We start from the raw sequence: 18,743 nt of genomic DNA on the forward strand, positions 1-18,743 counted from the left end.
CGCGAGAGGCTTATTGTGTAGCAAGATAAAGATGACAGACCAGGGAGTGCAGCCAGCGTTGCCATGAAAGTCAGGGACAAGACAAGGACCCACCAGCAGTGCTCTAATGGGACATAATCCCCAGTGCTCAAGGCTAGAAAGAGCTCAAATGCACAAGAATAACTGCCAACAAATGAGGAGACCAAACTGCCACTGACTGTGGGCAACATGATCGTCTATCCCAAACAAAGAGAAACTATCAGAAAGAATGGGAATGTAGCAAAGTGGCTAGATTGAAAATAAACATACAAATATTGATAGGGTTCCTATAAACCAGAAATGTACAGCTAGAAAATATAACGACCAACAAAAAGATCTTGCTCAAAGTCGCAATCAAAAATACCAAGAACTTAGAATCAATTCAACCAGAAAAAACTACACAATTATATCAAAGAGCATTCAAAGCAGCTTGCCCAAATAGGGAGAGAGAGCCATCATACTGCTAGAAGATTCCAAATTAGACCCCCTCCACAGACAAATTCCATTAAAGCTAGACCAAGCACAGTAATGCAAAACTAACACCACCAGAAGAAAACAAAGGCAAATACAGTTTTCATCTATTTGTTGACATGCTTCTTGTCTGCCTCCCTTTCTAAAATAGAGGTTTGGCCAAAGGGGGCCTCTCTCCCCTGTCCAGTGCCAGGCACTCTACAGGAACTTAATCCATGTATGTGGAATGAGTAGACGAATATTCTCTCAGTCTTGGAAAGGCTACCTGAGCATAATGAACAAAATCACAAACCTTTAAAACTATCAAAAGATTTGACAAGATAAAATTCAAAACTCTTATATGTCCAAAAAAAAAAAAAGTCACAATTTAAAAGCACACTGGGAAAAAATATTTGCAACTTTTAAAGAAAAAAAGAGTAATAACTTTAAAATACAAAGATTACTCAAAATCAGTAAGAAAACACATCCCCTCAATGGAAAATAGAGGAAAAATCAACAGTTGCTTATCCTCAAAATAAAAACCATGTCCTTTCACAGCACTTGGCCCAGGCCTCACCACACACCTCTCAAGTACTACTCAATTCCCATCCAACCCACCAGCAGAGCACCTTGCCACACTCAGGAGTTCGGGACAATAGCAGCAGACTGACATCTGAATACTGGGCCACCTTAACAGGCCCAGTGGGGGCATCTTTTCCCCACCTAATGGCCTCCCTGGTACACCCAGCCATACCGCTCATATGCAGCCATGCTGGACACTCCTTCATTCCCCGCCACCCACCCCTGCAAGCCTGCCACAGCAACTGGGGTCAGACACATTTCATCCCTTGATTTCAGCACAGGCCAGCCTGACCTTCCTCTTCCAGGAACTGGAACCTCTCCCTTCCTGTCTCCCACTCTCCCTTCCCTCCCTGAACCAACTCTCTCTCCCCAACTCTCTCCTCCCCTTGTACCAGGATGGAGATGCCTCCATTTGCTCCTACAGCCACACCTCTTAACTATTTCCCAATTTAAGAAAGTAAATTGAAAAGTCTCACATAATGGGAGCAAAAAGCCTGGAAGAAGATCGGGTTCTCTTTCCAAATTGAAGGGGAAGGACCCAATAAGATAACAATCACAGTAAGAATTGATTAGCGCATGAACCATAAGAGATAGGACACCAGACCCCCCAATGCCCCTAAGCACATCGTGTTTATCACAATCCATGTTTATCATCCAACCCCATGCTTCCAAAGATGGTGGGTGGCACTGGTGTGAGCCAGCACACCACATAGCGCTTGCTACATGCCAGGCATGGTGCCAACACACACTAACTTGTATAACCCCTACAGCAGGCCGCTGAGGGATGGACAATGGCTGTCTCCATTCTAGAGATGGGGAACCAAGGCACAAAGAGACTGAGCAACTGAATGGCACCAAGCAGATCCTGATGCCCTGTGCTCAGTGTTTACCTCCTGAAGAAGGCAGACTCGGAGGGAGTTGAGAGGACACATGGCTTCAAACACCACAGTGGTGTTCTTTTTTTTAACAATCATGTGACTCTACACGGGTATTTATTTGGTCTTCACTATACTGTATAGTTTGTCCATTTTAACATCTACTCACACCTTAATTCCAAAGGTAATACAAAAAGGCAAATGAACAAGCAGGTGGATCACTGGGTGCCATGATGACTAATCTCCCTTCCTCATTTGCCAGGATGTTCCAATCCAAGCATGGACTTGTCTTGAGCCACACAGAACCCTGGAAGCTGCTTTCCTAGGTTCCAGTTTTCCCCCAGTCTTGACCATGTGTTCTAACTAGCATCTTCCTGGGTGTCAGTCAGCAGTTTTTATTCCTGCTTTTCTCTCCTAGATGCATGTCCTTGAGGGCCACCTCAAAGCCTCCAGAGAAGAAACCCACAACCAAGCAAAGAAGGTATGAGGTCAGGGCAAGGGGGACCGTGGGCAGCACACACCTGCAGCAGCAGGAGCTGGGCTGGCCTCTCTGGAATAGAAGTCATAAACTCCAGGTGTTTAGCCCGGTCAAAGCCACTGGTACACAAGGTGGGGCGAAGCAGATGCACGACGGCCTTATAGTCCCCAGCCTCGTAGAGCCGCTGAATCTCCTCCAGGGACTGGCACCGCTCCAGTGACTTCAGGTTCTTATCAATCTGGAAAAAGCCCAGACATGCTGCCCAATGACAAACCCCTCACATCCTCTCTGAATCTGGCCAGTGTCTGCACTCACTAGACCCAGATGAGGAGTACGAAAGTAGACTCTCTGTTAGTACACCAACACTTACATTGAACAATAGCTTTATTAAAAGTACTTCTATTGGGGTGCCTCAGCGGCTCAGTCATTAGCGTGCTTCACCCTCCCTCTGCCACTCCCGCTTCTGCGCATGCTCTATCAAATAAATAAAAACTGGAAAGGACTTCTATTAAGGTCAAGGCACTCAATTCTTTTAAAAACAAACAAAGCAAAAAATGGGGTGCCTGGCTGGCACAGTCAGAGGAACATGAAACTCTTAATCTCAGGGTCATGAGTTTGAGCCCCACCTTGGGTATAGAGATTAAATACCTTAAAAAAATAGCAAAATACAAAAACTACCCCAGAAGCAGAGAGGTTCCAGATAATTCTCTGCCACAATAGTTGGACAGCAAACCAGACTCCTGGAACTGAGGAACCAGAGGCCACTGGAGACTTAGGGGAGCCCTGGTCCAGAGGCTGAGACACAGTATTGACCCACAGAACTCTCTCCTCACAAGAGTTCTGCTGTTTCCCCCAGAACACAGGTAGCAGGGGTACTGCACTTGGCCTTGCCCAAGAGTCTGAAGGACAGTCAGCTGAAGTAGACATGTCACAGCTGTGGAAGTGGGTGGGGTCTGAGACTCTGCAGTAAGAACAAGATCAGAAATGGACAGAGCCTGACATACATGCCCCATACTGCTGACCCAACCCATAGCCAGACCAGCATTACAGGCTTCTACAGCAGTTTCCCTCTAATCCCGCTAGAGCTGCTGCAGCACGTGGCGCAGAGAGCTGAGCAATGATCATTCCAGATCTTGCCGAAGGTCTCCCTCCATCCCTGCCCCCTGCCACCTGGACGGGCTTTCCCTCAGTATGTGTGTTGGGGAGAGGGGGGCATGAGTCCAAGGTGCCCTTGTGCCCCAGAGCTGCCTCTCCCAGGCTCCTTCATCCTCCCCTGAGAGGTAGGAGCCCTGCTCAGCGCCTGGGCTGCTCTCTTGCTCCACGGGGACATGGCAGGCCTGGTCCAACTCAGCCAACCCAGAATAAATCTTTGACCAAGAAAAACCGTTAAATAACTCCCACTCACCTCCTCCAAGGAAACAACAGAATCATTGTAGAGGTTGGGCAGGCGGATGATGATGTCTCTTTGCTCAGTCCCTGCCTCAGCCTGGATGGCAGTGGAGCTCTGGAGAAGTTCTGTGCAGATGTCATAGTTCTCCAGGGCCTGCTCCATGTCTCCCTGGTCAGAGGAAAAGCAGTCAAAGGTCAGGAACAGAAGGAAGGAAACTCCCTGTGCTGTACCAGGTGCCTTACCTCCCTGATCCCACTAGACTGCAGGCACCAGGAGGGCGGTTTTGTCCAGAAACTCCTACACCCTCTAAAAGGGTTCCTGGACACAGCTGGAGCTCAACAAGTATTTGTTGGACAAATGAATGATTACTTCATACCACAGTTCTAAGGGAAGGTATCATAAACCCTATGTTGCAGATGAGGACACTTGAGGAAGGCTGAGTGTTTGTTCTAGATCATGAGCAAAAAAATTAGCTGAGCCAGGATTAGCAGCTAGGCCTGTCCTAATTCCAGAGCCGACTATGACAATCTTACTCATTCCACCACAGTGTACTGGGCACCACCATGTGAGGTGACAGCTACTCCACCCTGGCCATCTAGACAGGCTCTGAGGGGAAGCCTTCTGAGAAGTCATGCAAGATAAGTGATTTTCCCTTCTAGAAAACTCTGCATCCATTTGTGCACTCATTCAGGGGCTCTCAGGAAAACAAAGGCAAAGGGTTCAAAAACCCAAGGCAATCCTGAATGTGGAGGCCTACAGGGTGCACAGGAGATCCCTTCCAGAGATCTGTGATCATGCTGATATGCTGGACAAACTGGGGGCCATCCTGGGTTACCTGAGATCTCAAACTTCCCCACCACATCCCACTTCCTCCTCCTGAGCTCTGCACCAGGCAGAAGCCATATGTGCACCTGCACACATATTCTCCAGAGTACATCCAGCTCTCTTCCCCCAGCTTTGGGGCCAGGGAACCAACCACAGAACCAACCTGCAGTGCCAGGAACCGAGCCTTCAACCAATAAACGCGGACCACAAACTCCAGCCAGCCATCCTCAAACAGGTCCCGCTGGGATGAGGCAAATGACAGCTGCAGGAGGTCCCCCAGGAAGTGGGTTCCTGGGAAATCAGGCCCAAACCTGCCATTCACCACACCAGCAGGGCAGTTCCGAGGAGACACTGTAAACCATTCAGGCCAGAACAAGTCAATTTCATGTGCACATTCCAGACACCCTTCTGCTCCCTGGAGCTTGCCCTTAGCCCCCACCACACCTGCTTTAGTGTCCAGGAGTACCCTGAGCCCCTTGGAGCCTTACAGCCCCTCAAGTGGCCAGCATCAGAGAAATCAAACAAACCAGACAGAGATGGAGAGACCCCAAGAGCCCTCATTTTACTTACTGAACTTTGTTCACCAAATAGTGGTTTCAAAGTCAGAATGATACACATCATCTAGAAAAATTATTGGGACACATAAAGTGTCAGGTAATGATTGAGAAATCTGAGATCCTTCCTACTTCCTTCAACACTGAATAACAGAAAAAGCAGGCAGGTGGCTCCCTCTGGGGGCTCAGCTGTAACTAACTACTTCTTGAGCGTTCAAAGGATTTCTTGGGGACCCTGGATTCTCCCTAGTCTAACAAGCCAACCCAGGAAATGTGCCCACTGCAGATGGAACCCTGAATTCCATGAATCAGCCTCCCACTCCCATTTCCTTCTGGCTGCTGAGGGTTGGGAAAATTACTCCTACCACAGAAGACAGAATGCCTCCTACCTGCAGAACTTCTGCCCTTGGTCAGCAGCCACTGGTCTAGCTGGAGCTCCATGCAGGAGAGAGACATCAGCATCATATCCTGCAGGACAGGCACCAAAAGGTCAGGAATGAAGTCATAAAGAGGCACCAAAGGGTGAGGCATGAGATGAAATGAAACTAAAACTTACTTTGATAAACATATAATTCTTTCTTCAACCTACTTTCCATTTTATAATCAATGGCTTCCTGCCAGGACATAAGGAGAGGCACATTGATCTATACTGGCACAAGACTTGAGAGGAGCCAGAGACCTGTCTTCAGTCCTAAGGGACTGCCCTATGGAAGGGGCAGCTCTTTCACCTGCCAAATGTCAGGCCAGATGCTGCAACCATACTACAGCACTCAAGCCTCAAAAGTAGTTGGGTCAGGCATCACCTCCAGAGTCACAAGGAAGCTGAAGTTCAGCAACGAGGAGCCACCTGCCAAGTGGGCAAAGCTGAGAAATAAACAGCCTGGTTCATCTGGAGACCAAAGCCTCACCTCCTCCAGCCACTCCACACTGCCCCTGGGGAAGAGGCCTAATGAGCAGCAGCTGGTATGACACAGTCCCTAAGCTGTCCCTGTGTAGGGAGCACAGGCTCATATGGCCCTTAGGACCTGTCAAACCCCTGAGCTCTTCTACCTTCTGTGTCACCAGTCAGAAAGAACAACCCGACAGGCTCTAAAGGCTCCCAGTGCACCCTCCCAGGCATCCAGCCTTCCCCCGTAACAGGAGAAGGGGTCCAGAGCATCCAGTGTTCCCTTGAGCCTCAAGAAGCTCCTAGTGGAGGAGGCTGGGGTGCAGAGTGCTGTCAGCGGGGAAGCTGAGCATGGGTCAGCCCCCTAGTTACAGTGGGCCCCACCACTTCCCTAAGCAACCTATTTAGACTCTGTACTTCTGTCTTCTCACCTGCTAAAACACAATTTGGTAACATTCCCTGGCACCTGGAACACAGCCGAATGTTTCACTTTCACCCACTCTCCACTGGCTCTCCTCCATCTCAGTAAGCCACCCCACAACCAACCAACCCCTGTGCCGGGGCCAGCCCTAGACGCCCTGTCCACCATCTCATTCCCTCACCTTCACTTACAGCTCATCCTATAGGCTGTACCTCCAGAACCTTCCACTCCACTGCCACCACTGACACTCACCCGACAACAGCCTTCTAATGGCCCCACGCCCACTCTCACCTCCGAGTGCAGCCTCCACACAGCCACCAGGGACCCCTCTAGACACAAACCAGTTCCCATGACTCCCCAGAGGCCCAGGTTCTGGGCCCACAAATGGATGCAACTGAGGAGGCTCAACATGACAGCAACCTCATACCCACAGTGCCCGCCCCCACCCCAAACCTGAAGAGGCTCCCCGGCCACCTGACCTTGATGTGCTTATTGCTGCAGTCCCTTAGCAGCGGGTTGGGCAGGCTGGTGCTGTGCCTCCTCCAGCTGTGATAGATGTTGAGCACCACCTCTGTCAGCCCTGGCGGCCACCTCAGCAGGAACTTGTGGCCCATGCTCTTCAGGTAGCGCATCATCAGCTCCAGGATGCCCCCGTTGGTCAGGTTCTCCAGCAGGAATGCATGTACATCCTGCTTCTCTGCCCAGGGAGGGAGAAACAGCTGACTGGAATGAAGGACCTTCCACGCCAGGGTCTCCCGTTTCCTCTGGGAGAAGAGAGAGGCAGGGGCGGGGCTGGGCCAGGCCGGGGCAGCGCCAGGAGAGCACCTGTGGCCTCCAGAGGGGCGGTGCTCCCCTGGTGGTCCCCAAGACTAGCTCCAGCCCTCACCAGCTGTGAGCAAGCTGCTCTGAATCTCCAGGTTTGATGTGGGGACTGAAGGGCCAACCTGTACGCGCTGCCTCAAGATGTGCACTCAATAGCCGGGACACGTGCACGTGACTTGCAAAACCATGCCCCCAGCTTCCACCTGAAGCACACACCCTTCAGAGAGCACAGTCAAGCATGATCCTAGACATTTCAGCAGATCTCCCAACTGACCACATTGCTCAGGCCCAAGACAAATCCAGGAAAACTCCTGACCATGCTTTAAAGATCACCCCAGAACCATTTCCCAGAACAAAACCTAAGCAGGCTATAAGATAATGGGAAGAAGAATTCCCAACAGTGAATGATCAAGCTGCTCAATTCCTACCAGATTCCATGAATGTAGCCGAGTCGTATGACAGTCGGTGAGGCCCGACGCTCGGGAAGCTTTGGAGTTTGGCTTCTGACTGGACTTCGTAAGTATTAAACGGGTCATCTTCCTCTTCTGGGTCCAGCTTTCTTAGCCTGCATGGAACACACCAAAATCACAAAAGTCATACCAACACATTCTGACATGAGCACTTGAATTCTTCCAATTAGAGAAATGAATGATCAAGACAGAACAAGATGCCAATCAGTGAGATGAAGGGGTCCGAAATCCAGACCTCTGGGAGGCTCTGCCTCTTTCCATGTCTTTCTGAGCTGGCATCTAACCTATACCCTCACTCATTCATTCATTCCACCAACAGGACTTCAACTGGAATTCAGCTGTGAGTGTGGCAAACCCTGCCCACAGTAAGCTTACCTTCTAAATGGGAGAAAAAGACAATAAAAAGAAACATGAAACAAAGAGCTCAAATAAGGACCAACCACCACAGAGTGCTTAAGACAGAGGGTCACAGGGCACATTCTTTGGAGAACTGAATCAGGAAGGCCTCTCAGAGGGAATTAATATCCATGCTGACAATGGAGGAAAAGGAGCTGGCCATGCAAAGCAGGACAAGGACAGGTGGAGAGGCACAGGCCAGAAGAGCACCAGGAATATTCTAAGAATGAAAGGGAGCCCAGCAAACAGGGAGAAAGTGGAATGAGTGGAGTATGGGGGCACAGAAGGCCCTTCTGAGCTGGGGCCCTCCATGGCTCCGTGGCTCCCCACAAAGCCCTGGGCCTGAGGAGGATGATTCTTTCAGCACCTCCCAAGGACCACGTTTTGGCCATCCAGTAGTTTCTCCTCAACCAAACAGCCCTGGGGCATAAACACATAAAACAGGGCCCTACTGGATGGCTTCATTTATTTATGCACACACCTCCAGGGTCACTACTCTGGGCATGCTCTCAGGTTGCTCCTAACGTGGCCATTCGAAGAAGCAGACATGGAAACCAACAATTAAAATAAAGATAAAGGGGCGCCTGGGTGGCTCAGTGGGTTAAGTCTCTGCCTTTGGCTCACGTCACAGTCTCAGGATCCTGGGATCGAGCCCTGTATCGGGCTTTCTGCTCAGCAGGGAGCCTGCTTCCCCTCTCTCTCCGCCTGCCTCTCTGCTTACTTATGATCTCTTTCAATCAAATAAATAAAATCTTTAAAAAATAATAAAATAAAAATAAAGAAGATAGAAAACATTCCACATAAAGAGGGAAAGAGCAGTGCCTGGCTAGCTCAGTGGGTACAGCATGCAACTCTTGATCCCAGGGCTATAAATTCAAGCCCCACACTGGATACAGAGATTACTTTAAAAATAAAAAAATTTTAGGGGCATCTGGGTGGCTTAGTAGGTTAATATATGCCTTTGGTGTGGGTCATGATCCCAGGATCCTGGGATCAAGCTCCACATCGGGGACCCTCTTTCTCCCTCTCCCTCTGATACTTACCCTGCTTGTGGTCTCTTGCTCTCCCTAATAAAGAAAGAAATATCTTGGAAAAAAAAAAAGAGGGTAAGACTCTTTCATCAGGGCTGAACGGAAGATAGAGAAATGGGTCACCGAGACCTTTGGCATCATCAACCATGGCCCCATCCTGCAGCTCTCCTGAAAAGAGACCTGCTCCTGGCACTAACCCTGAAGAGGAATTTATCAGAGAGCACCAATCACATCCTCCACTTACAGAGAACAAATCTGATTTCCAAGCACTTCACTTTCACCCCAGAAAGAAAAAGAGGCAACAAAGGAGCAAAATGGATTCACAATCCACCTAAAGCTTCTGGCTCCTCCTCTTGCATGTGGATGTTATCACCCCTGAAAATAAACCGTCAAAGGCCAAACCACTGAAGACTGAGGACTCCTGGTTAAAGACGCATACTGAAGGGGCACCTGGATGGCTCAGTGGGTTAAGCACCTGCCTTCAGCTCAGGTCATGATCCCACTATCCTGGGATCAAGCCCCACATCAGGGTCCCTGCTCAGCAACCAGGGGCCTGCTTCTCTCTCCCTCTCTGTTAGTAAATAAAATCTTAAAAAAAGAAAAAATGCACATATGTTTACCTTCTAAACTTCACAACAGAAACTATGAAGGGATTAAAAGATACAGGGGATAGGAGAGAATGCCCCAGCAGACAAGAAACGTGTTCACCAAATGTCAGATGGCAGCAAGATGATGGAACAGCAGAAACAGAACTGCTCTCTCCACTCAGCTAAGGACAGGGGAGGAGGCATTAGGAAGCCCATGTACCATCGCCATAAACAATGGTGGCCAGGAAGGTTCAGGAGTCGGAGGCTCTGGAGGAGCTGGGGTGGCAAGGGCAGAAAGCAGGAGCGCTGGTGAAAATTGACTTAAGGAGCACAGGCACCCAGGCCCCTCCCAGCTGGGGGCAGCCTGGACCCTTTTCCTCCCTTAAGGCATCTCTGACAACACTAAGAATTGGTGAAAGCAAGGGAAAATTTATGAGCCTGTCCTCTTTCTCAGAATTCGAGGGAACCTTGCTGAGCCTGGAGAAACCAAGCATGCACACTCTTCCTGAAAATGGAATGGGTGCTACCTTTCGTGGGATTTCCCAGAGTTTGCACCCAAGCAGCAGAAGCCCTAGGTCTCCCAGCAAGTGGGTATCTATGTGTGCATGAGGACATGAGTGAGTGGCCTCCAGCTCGGTGATCCATCCATCTCCCGAGGGCCCAGGGAGTATCTGGTTCTCTGAAAGATGTTTAAGTCAGTTCAGGAAGTTCAGAGGGAAGAAAGATGAGAAAAACCCACAATCCCAATCCATTGAGATCTGTGCTTTGAACACTGGCACAGATATTATGGGAGAACAAAGGAAGTGCCCAGAAGAGTGAGAGGCAATGCAAAAAGAAACTTTACTGGTGGTATAGGCTGGAGGTTTGCAGGTTTGCTTGTTTTCACAAATAAGAAAAAGTGTGCATGATACCTGGATGGCAAGAACTTCATCAGAAGCTCCTGGAAGTCTACCTTCTCTTCTTTCTTGCACTTGGTGTTTCGGACACGGGCAGACCGCCGCTTCGCTGTCTCTCCACTCTCCTCTACAATCTTCTTCCGCTTCACTCCTTTCTTGGATTTATCTCCCCCAGAAATGTCACCTTCATAAAGAGTGCAAACTGAAACCTTACAAGGGGCAGGGATCAGAAAACGCACTACAAAGGCACATCAGTGCCTCTAATCTAACTCTACCAGCATGTTTCATGGTCATCTCTGATGTTCAAGAAACCTCCCATCTTTTCTTTCTTTAACAAGAGTCCTGAGGAAAGTTAATTTCAGACTCAAAACACTTGACTCACACTTTGTTCAAATTCCCAGAACCCGTAAGCCAGATCTGAAGATTACGTTCCTTGGCTACAGAACACCAAGGTCTCCAGCAGTCCCTCCTCCCACCCCCGCCAGCTGGCTGTGAGAGCCTCTGGTGCCTCAGTGCATGTACTTGGGAACGACAGAGCAAGTGGCAGTGACACTAACTCTGCCCACCACCCAGCACCTTCTGAGCATTCAATGACAGGACGTGAGCAAGAGCATCATGAGAATTAAAAGGAAGCAGAGGAGTGTCATGTATGGTTAAGCAAAAAATGGACAATCACATAAAGTTCATTCGAAATTCATTTAACGGCCAAAGAGTCTTTTATTCAGGGACACAGAAATCAAGAAAAGGCTTGGGAACTGCTGTCTGAAATTTTTTTTTACTACTTCATTAATAGTAAAAATCAATAAAACCACCAAAAACTATACTACCACATATAGTGGTAACTCTGCTGACTTTCTCAAGGTCAAAACACTCCAGTTTCGGTGCACAGCAGTGTGGTGCTACAGGGCGCAGCCAGCAGGAGAACAGGACCTGTAGGGGGCCCCGCCATCTCCCCAGGTACCAGCAAGAAGAGCAACCCTTCACCAGGACTTAGCAGCCAGGAGTTTAGGAGTCCCAAGAAGCTGCGCTTCTGAGCTCCAACCCCAGTCCCTTGGGGGCCTCATTGCTGAAGCGACCCCCGACCGGCCCCAGCTCTGGGAGCAGCCTCTCCTGCAGAGCTGTGGGGCTCCCTCTAGGGAGGCCAGGGTACCCCAAAACTCACTCCTGCCCCGAAAATGGGGCCTCCCCAAAAACTGACCCCAGGACCTCACCCGCAGGGACGCCGGTCTCCAACAGACTGGGACTGTGCAGTGGGAAGCTGGCCGCAGCCACGGAGGCATAAGAGAGCACAGATTCTGTCACAGCCACAGCCGGGTTGGTGGTGACAGGGCTTGGTTGGATCATGCTGACAGGGGCCACCACCACAGAAGACACCATAGGCTGGCTGGGGTCCTGGTAGTCGGATAGGTCGATTCTCTTGCCAAGGCTAGGCCGCAAGGGCTCACAGGTGGTGAGGTGGTTGTACATGGCCAGCAGACTCTCTCCCAGGCACTTCCAGCTGCAAGGAGAGGGTCACCACACCCGGTCAGCACCCAGCATTGGGTGCTCCAAGCCCAGGGCCAGCTGGCCTGTGGAGAGGAGCAGTGATGGCCCCATGGCTACCATCCCCATGAGGGCAGCTGGAGGGCTCAGGGTTTTGTCGTCACAGTTATGGACAAAATCCTGCATCTAACACACTGAGGTGGAACAGACCAAGCAGGAATAGGGCCCACAGCCTCCTCCCCTCGCCCTGGCACAAGGCCTGAACTCAGCCTCAGGCCCTCAGACTCCACCAGGCAGGCATGAAAACCGACTCACTTCAAAAGCTCCTTCCCTACAAAGTCAAATTTTTAAATCATCTGTGAGTCCCCATATGCCAAGATCATGGCTATGTTGTATGCTTTGTGATATCTGTGTCATGTGTGTTTTATTGTGGTACAGCATCTTATGTTGTAGAGAGTCTCTTGTTTCATGTTTTATGTTGTGTTATATGGTATGCTGTGGTATGATATGGTGTGGTATGATATATCCGTCCATCTCTGAATGGCTTCCCATGCTCTCAGGCCAAAACCACACCCTCAGCCTCATTGTAATACATGCCTGACCTTGCCAACTGGCCTGGTCTCATCTCACACCCCACCCTCATCCCCACCCTCCCACCATGCTAGTCTGTTTTCAGTTCTGCAAACAAAATCAGACCCCTGCATACCACAAGACCTTTGCACAGGCTTCTCTCTATCCCAAAATGAAGCCTTCACCCCCAAATGCAGCCTCTCTGCCTGGTCAATGCCACTTCTCTGTCAGATACTAGCTCTAGTACCTAAGCCTTTCCTGACCCCCAAAGCTGTGCAGACCCCATTATGAGCTCCCTGCAAGGTGCTGTGCTCCTTTCCTCAAAGGGCTCATCAGCTTGGGACATGTGCCTTTCCTTCCAGGTGACTGACTACCTTTCAGATCACCCCCAGAGAGGGACCGCACCCATCATGCTGAGTCCCCAACACAGGGCACAGTGCCTGGCATGAAGCTGGCATCCAGTAAATGCTGAGGGAAGAATGAAAATGGAAGTTTTCATCTCCTAGAAGGGATCTCCTACCTGTTCTTTCTCTGTCTTCAGTAAAGGCTACATGCACACGGGGAAGAATTTGCTCATAGCTGGGTTATGTCTAATGCCTTAAGTACACAATTTCATTCACTCGTGCCTTGTCTAATGGGCACTGAATAGACCAAGGGCTGTGCAAACCGTGGCCCACAGCCTGTTGTATACAGCCCACAAGCTAGGAGCCAGCTAAAGGATTGTTACACACAAACCCCCACCCCAAACACACACACCCCCTGAGGAGAATACACAACAGAGATGGTATCTGGCCCACAAAGCCTAAAGCATTTACCACCTAGTTACCTGTGGGACAAGTGTGCCAAGCCCTACAATAAACTGTGGTTATTTTAAAAGCCTGACCCCTTCCCTCCCAGAGGACTCCACACTCTTCCTCTATAACCCAATTGCAGACTTCACTCCCAAGCAAGGTTTCCTCCAGCCAAGCCCATCTCCCTCATGTTTCCCTTTGGCCTTCCCCCCGCACAAGGGCAACCATGACACCAGTTCACAGCTTCTCTAGTCCTATCACGAGGATCCTCTCCAGCCATCTCCAGTGTTCTCAGGCCTTCCCCCTCCTTCACTGTAACAGTGAGGAACTCAGGGTTCTTCCCAAACTCCCAAAAACCTCAGTTAGGGAGCCCACACTCAGACAGGATGGGGCTCCTGACCCATCTAACAAAATAATGGGAAGGGCATCTGACAAGAGTCTGAGAGCAGCCCCATCTTCCTGACCATGTCAGGGTCTGGGCGGGAAGACATTCCTGGGACACTCCACATGTGGAAACACACAGGCAGCTGTACCATGGATCAAAGCCAGCCCCTCCTGAGTGGGTGCAGAAATGCTGTTCTGTGCTGGCCCCCAGCTGTTCTATTTCACTATCACAACAACTCTATAAGAGAGGATTGCTCTCCCTGCTTTTAGGGAGTGGCATGTAGCATCCCAGGGTCATCCACTTATGGGTGCCAGGACTGGCCCCAGGTCTGTCTGATCCAGGGTGGGAGCCATAGACCACTATGGGACATCTCTGAGTATGAGAACATTGCTCTCAAGGCATGCTAAATTCAAAAATTCAGGACTCAAAGTCAGAATTTCAAAAACAAAAACTACACACCAGATCTCACTAAGGGGCTGAATGACCCGAACTGTGGGAGGCTGCCAATACCAGTTTTCCCTTCCCTGGAGGGCCTCTCATACACTGTGGGACTCACAAGGGCTATGCGGAGGCCCATCCTCCAGGGTACCCTGTGTGGTCCTAGAGGGACAGCAAGAGCTCAAGAGCCATGGAACCCACACCTGGGATCAACTCCAGACTCTCCATTCACCATCTGCCTGCTCTGAACCCCATTTCCGCCAGTCCAGTGCTTGGCAGTGCTTTCCTTTTCCCCTCTGGGAAGGGCAGACCAAGAGGGAGCACGCAGGGATGTGGCAAGTGGCTAGCATCAAGAATGGCAAGGGCAAAGAGAGATTTCAACTGGGCATACTTGGGAGAGGCTGGCCTGCCTCTTGGCGGCCAAAAAGTACGTGTGCACCTCTAGGTGTCTGTCTGGTATGCACCAGGCCACCACTCACACCGTCAGCCCCAGGGCAAGCCTCAGGGCCTCTCCCTCCAGTGCAGGGCCCACCGGCTGACCCAGCAGCCCCAGGAACCAGGACAACCTACGTGAAGAAGGGGATGGGCTGCACGAGCTTCAGGTCTGGTTCCTTTGCCCTCACGGTCAGCGCTTGCCGCTTCTTCCGCAGCCCCAGGGCCTCCTCTACAATGGCCTGCGTCTCAGCTGCGCTCACCGACACATCGTGGATTGACATGTCACTAAACCATGTAAGAAAGACAGACATTACAATGTTACAAACTGGAGCCGAGGCTGAAATTTTACAGACGGGGATGCAGTTAAGTTAATACCCTTTAATCTGTATTAATTCTTCCTACAAATAAAATAACCCCTTGAGTCTGGCCTCTAAGGGCAGTAATTAGCATTCTTAATACCCACATCCAATAGAAGTGACTAATACCCTTTGTTCCCTCTACAATTCAAAATTGAGCTAAGGGTTTTCATATGTTTAACAATATCACAGTAATGTCAGAAAAGCCTCAGAAAAATAAAACCTAGCTATCAATTACCTATAGAGTAAAAGAATGTAACTTTCCTGCCCTCAACCTTCCAAATGAGCCAGCTCCTCCGTCCTCTGGTCCTTGGCCCCTACAGCTCAGCTGGTGAGGAGTTTGTGGTTATTTATCTCTGTGTCTCTCCCTCTTAAGACTTTATTGTAAAAGAACGTAACTTTCCCTTCTTGCCAAGCCCAAAAGTCATCAGGCTACCGAAGCTTGCCGAAGTATAGCCAAACCAAAGAAAGGGCAGGGGCTCTGAGGCCTCAGGTGCCCTCACACAGACACGCCTCCACCTGAGGCAGCCTGGCAGTACCTGCCCTCCCACCCTGGCTGTCCTAACCCCTCTCAGGCCTCTACCACAGAGTCACTTGCTTATGGATTGATTTTTCCCTTTTCTCTCTCTCTCTCAAGACAGTTAGCACATTAGGATATGAACAAGAAATAAAGATAAAGATAAAGATATATAAAAATAAAGATATGGGGCGCCTAGGTGGCTCAGTGGGTTAAAGCCTCTGCCTCCGGCTCAGGTCATGATCCCAGGATCCTTGGATCGAGCCCCGCATCCGGCTCTCTGCTCAACAGGGAAGCTGCTTCCTCCTCTCTCTCTCTCTCTGCCTGCCTCTCTGCCTCTCAGTCTGTCAAATAAATAAGTAAATCTTTAAAATAGATAAATAAATAAAGATGTGAACAAGAAATAAAGTCTTAAGAGGGAGAGACACAGAGATAAATAACCACTAACCCCTCACCAGCTGAGCTGTAGGGGCCAAGGACCAGAGGACGGAGGAGCTGGCTCATTTGGAAGGTTGAGGGCAGGAGGCAGCCAGAGTTTGGAAAGCTGCCCAGAGGTGACCTGGGAGCTGGAACATAAAGGAGTAATGGCACAACAGGCAGAGAGGTGGGAGGCTGGCCTTCCAGGTAAGGCCATGAGGGAGCCAGGGCACAGGGACAGGACAGTGCACAATGGGGCCAAGCCTGGACTCTGTCGGGCACCTAAGGAAGTCTTCTCCTAGGGCAGGGAGACATAGGAAGCAAGGAGAAGAACTAAAGGGGTCAAACTGTAAAGGAGCTCCAGGTGATGCTCTGAGCATGAGCTCTGTCTTGGAGGCAAGGCAGTGGTGTCAAAGTCATATCACGGGCACTGAACTTGGGAAACATATGGAAACATAGCCCTGGAAAGGGAAACGGCGGGTGGTGGGCAGACAAGGTGGCCTGTCAGCTGCCACAAGCATCCAGAGGAGAGCTGGTGAATGTCAAGAGCTGGCACGGTGGAGGGAAAGGTAGCCAGCAGAGAGCCAAGGAAGCACTGCCATGATTAGGCACACAGGCGATTAATAGGCAAAGCAGGATCAAAGCCAGGTGAGGGCGTGCAGTGAGGGATGAAGTGCAGAGGTTCAACTGCCAGGAAGTTAGGACCTGAGAGAAGGAGGTACACAAGCCTCCTGATATCCACCAGCCACACACTGTTGGGGGAGAGGGGAGTGCAGAACCAGCATAGAAAGAGGCAGGACCCACCATTTAAGGAACATTCGGAGGGAGTCCTTCCGGAGACAAGGCTGTTCTTCAAAGATCTTTTCCTTGAGAACCAGTCCTTTGCTATACCGACAGTCCTTCTCCAAAGCTTTGCATATGAAGTACAGACATGCTGGTAAAGAAAGAAACAATTGATTTCTGAGTGTGCACCCCAACCTCTGGCCTTCCCAGTTAGCACCAAGAAAATGACCCTACTCTGGAATCAAAGAAATGCTGGCAAATAAGGAGATACCACTTAATCTGATTCAATTAGGAAAGATGCTGAAAATACTACTACCCACAGCAGATGAGACAAAGCCAAATGCTGATAGCAAGGACAGACTGTATGATGACCTTTCCAGAAAGGCATGGGTATTACACAACCCTCAGCCCAACAGTCCACTTCTAGGAATCGCTGCAAAAACCAAGAGATCCATAGTCATTACCTATTGGCAAACTGGAAAACAACCTTCAAAAAATCAGGAAAGCACTCAGCAGCACCAGGGGAGCCTGGTTAAGGAAAGCTTCCCCAATCCACACACTGGGTTGCTGAGCAGTCACTGCACAAAGGGTTGAGAGGTGTGCTCGCTGTCCAGAAGGAAGGTCACAAAAGGGCATGGGGGAAAGGCAGGAAACCAAACAGGCCACACAGTGTAACTCCATTTGTTCACGTAAAACCTGTTTCTCCTCCTTTTGCTTATCTGCATTTTCCAATTTTCCTCCTTCTTTTTCTTTTTTTCAAACTGTTCTTACCCAAAAAGTTTACTGCCTGCAATTAGAGGCATGCACATCATTTATGTCAACAAGCCTTCTCAAATCAATGATCTGGAAAACCTAACCTCTAGTTCCTCCAGGAGCGGTGACAGTAACAGGCAAAGCAACACAAAAGAAAAAACGAGATGGCAAGGAGTCACATGCCCACCAGCGGAATGCGGTGGTGGGCATGTGAGCGCAGAGCTGTGATGTGAACTAGGAAAGCCATTGGTATTTCTAGGGACTAGCCCATGACAGACGTGACTGCCATAAATAAGTCCCCAGCAGGCCCAGTGCCAGCAGGCCTCACCTGCGAACACACAGGAAAACAGTACAGTGCAGCCAAGAGCCAGCTCTGCTCCGACTGGGCACTGGGACCACTACCATGCCCTGCTCAGCTTCAGAGTCTGAGTGTAGATGTATTGCAACCCACTGCTGTCAAGAAAAACCAAAGAAGGATCCAGGGTGAGGAGGAAGGAAAAGTAGAACAGAAGCAGAGATGTGGGGATGGAAGCTTTGAGAGGCAGAAGGAAGTGGTGCCCTCCTAGAGTGCCACGGAAGGAGAGAGCAGAGCCTAGTCACACAGATACCACAATGCCCCCCACAAGGCACATGAAGGCTGTGCAACCTATGCACAGGGAGGGTCTGGGGGTTCCCAGGACAGCCTAGCAAGTAGCTGACCGAACGGCTGCATAGACAGCCTAGCGGTTCCTGCCCCACACAAATAAGAACACAGTTTCTCTGGGACCACAGTGGGACACGAGAGTGGCCATCATAGACGCCCAGAGAGAAAACCAGGGAGGACTGGAGCCTTTGGTGATTCTGGCTCTCAGCAGGTATTTTGGCTCTGGTAAAGCTCATGGCACTAGCTGTACTACACCGGCACTCCCACCGAGGGAAGACCTGGGAAGTTCCAAGGGAACAAGAGGTGGTCAGCAGGCATCAACCCCAAGCACCCCTGCCTACTCATCTCAAGTGGATAAATGCCACTGGGAGTTGAATTAACACGCTGCTTTCACTCTGGGGTTTAAATGAGTATCTGGTCTGGGGGGCCTGAGTGGCTCAGTCAGTTAAGCGTCTGACCCTGGATTTCAGCTCATGTCTTGACCTGTGTCGT

General features: G+C 50.1%; 1 protein-coding gene across 7 annotated transcripts in view; it reads right to left on the minus strand.

Annotated features, from left to right (window-relative positions):
• Positions 1–18,743, minus strand: part of CABIN1 (calcineurin binding protein 1) — a 147,660-nt gene that overhangs the window by 107,294 nt on the left and 21,623 nt on the right. For all 7 annotated transcript variants that reach the window (XM_013051282.2, XM_013051280.2, XM_045065244.1 and 4 more), the window contains 10 exons: positions 16,877–17,006; positions 14,918–15,067; positions 11,893–12,179; positions 10,697–10,865; positions 7,730–7,866; positions 6,959–7,176; positions 5,562–5,640; positions 4,782–4,969; positions 3,809–3,961; positions 2,447–2,641 (listed from right to left, as the gene is read on the minus strand). In XM_013051282.2, coding sequence (XP_012906736.2) covers positions 2,447–2,641; positions 3,809–3,961; positions 4,782–4,969; positions 5,562–5,640; positions 6,959–7,176; positions 7,730–7,866; positions 10,697–10,865; positions 11,893–12,179; positions 14,918–15,067; positions 16,877–17,006 — 1,706 coding nt within the window. The remainder of the gene's footprint in view (positions 1–2,446; positions 2,642–3,808; positions 3,962–4,781; positions 4,970–5,561; positions 5,641–6,958; positions 7,177–7,729; positions 7,867–10,696; positions 10,866–11,892; positions 12,180–14,917; positions 15,068–16,876; positions 17,007–18,743) is intronic.

This window comes from Mustela putorius, unplaced genomic scaffold (genome assembly GCF_011764305.1).
Source record: "Mustela putorius furo isolate JIRA1106 unplaced genomic scaffold, ASM1176430v1.1 tig00003858_pilon_pilon_pilon, whole genome shotgun sequence".
Lineage (NCBI taxonomy): Eukaryota > Metazoa > Chordata > Mammalia > Carnivora > Mustelidae > Mustela > Mustela putorius.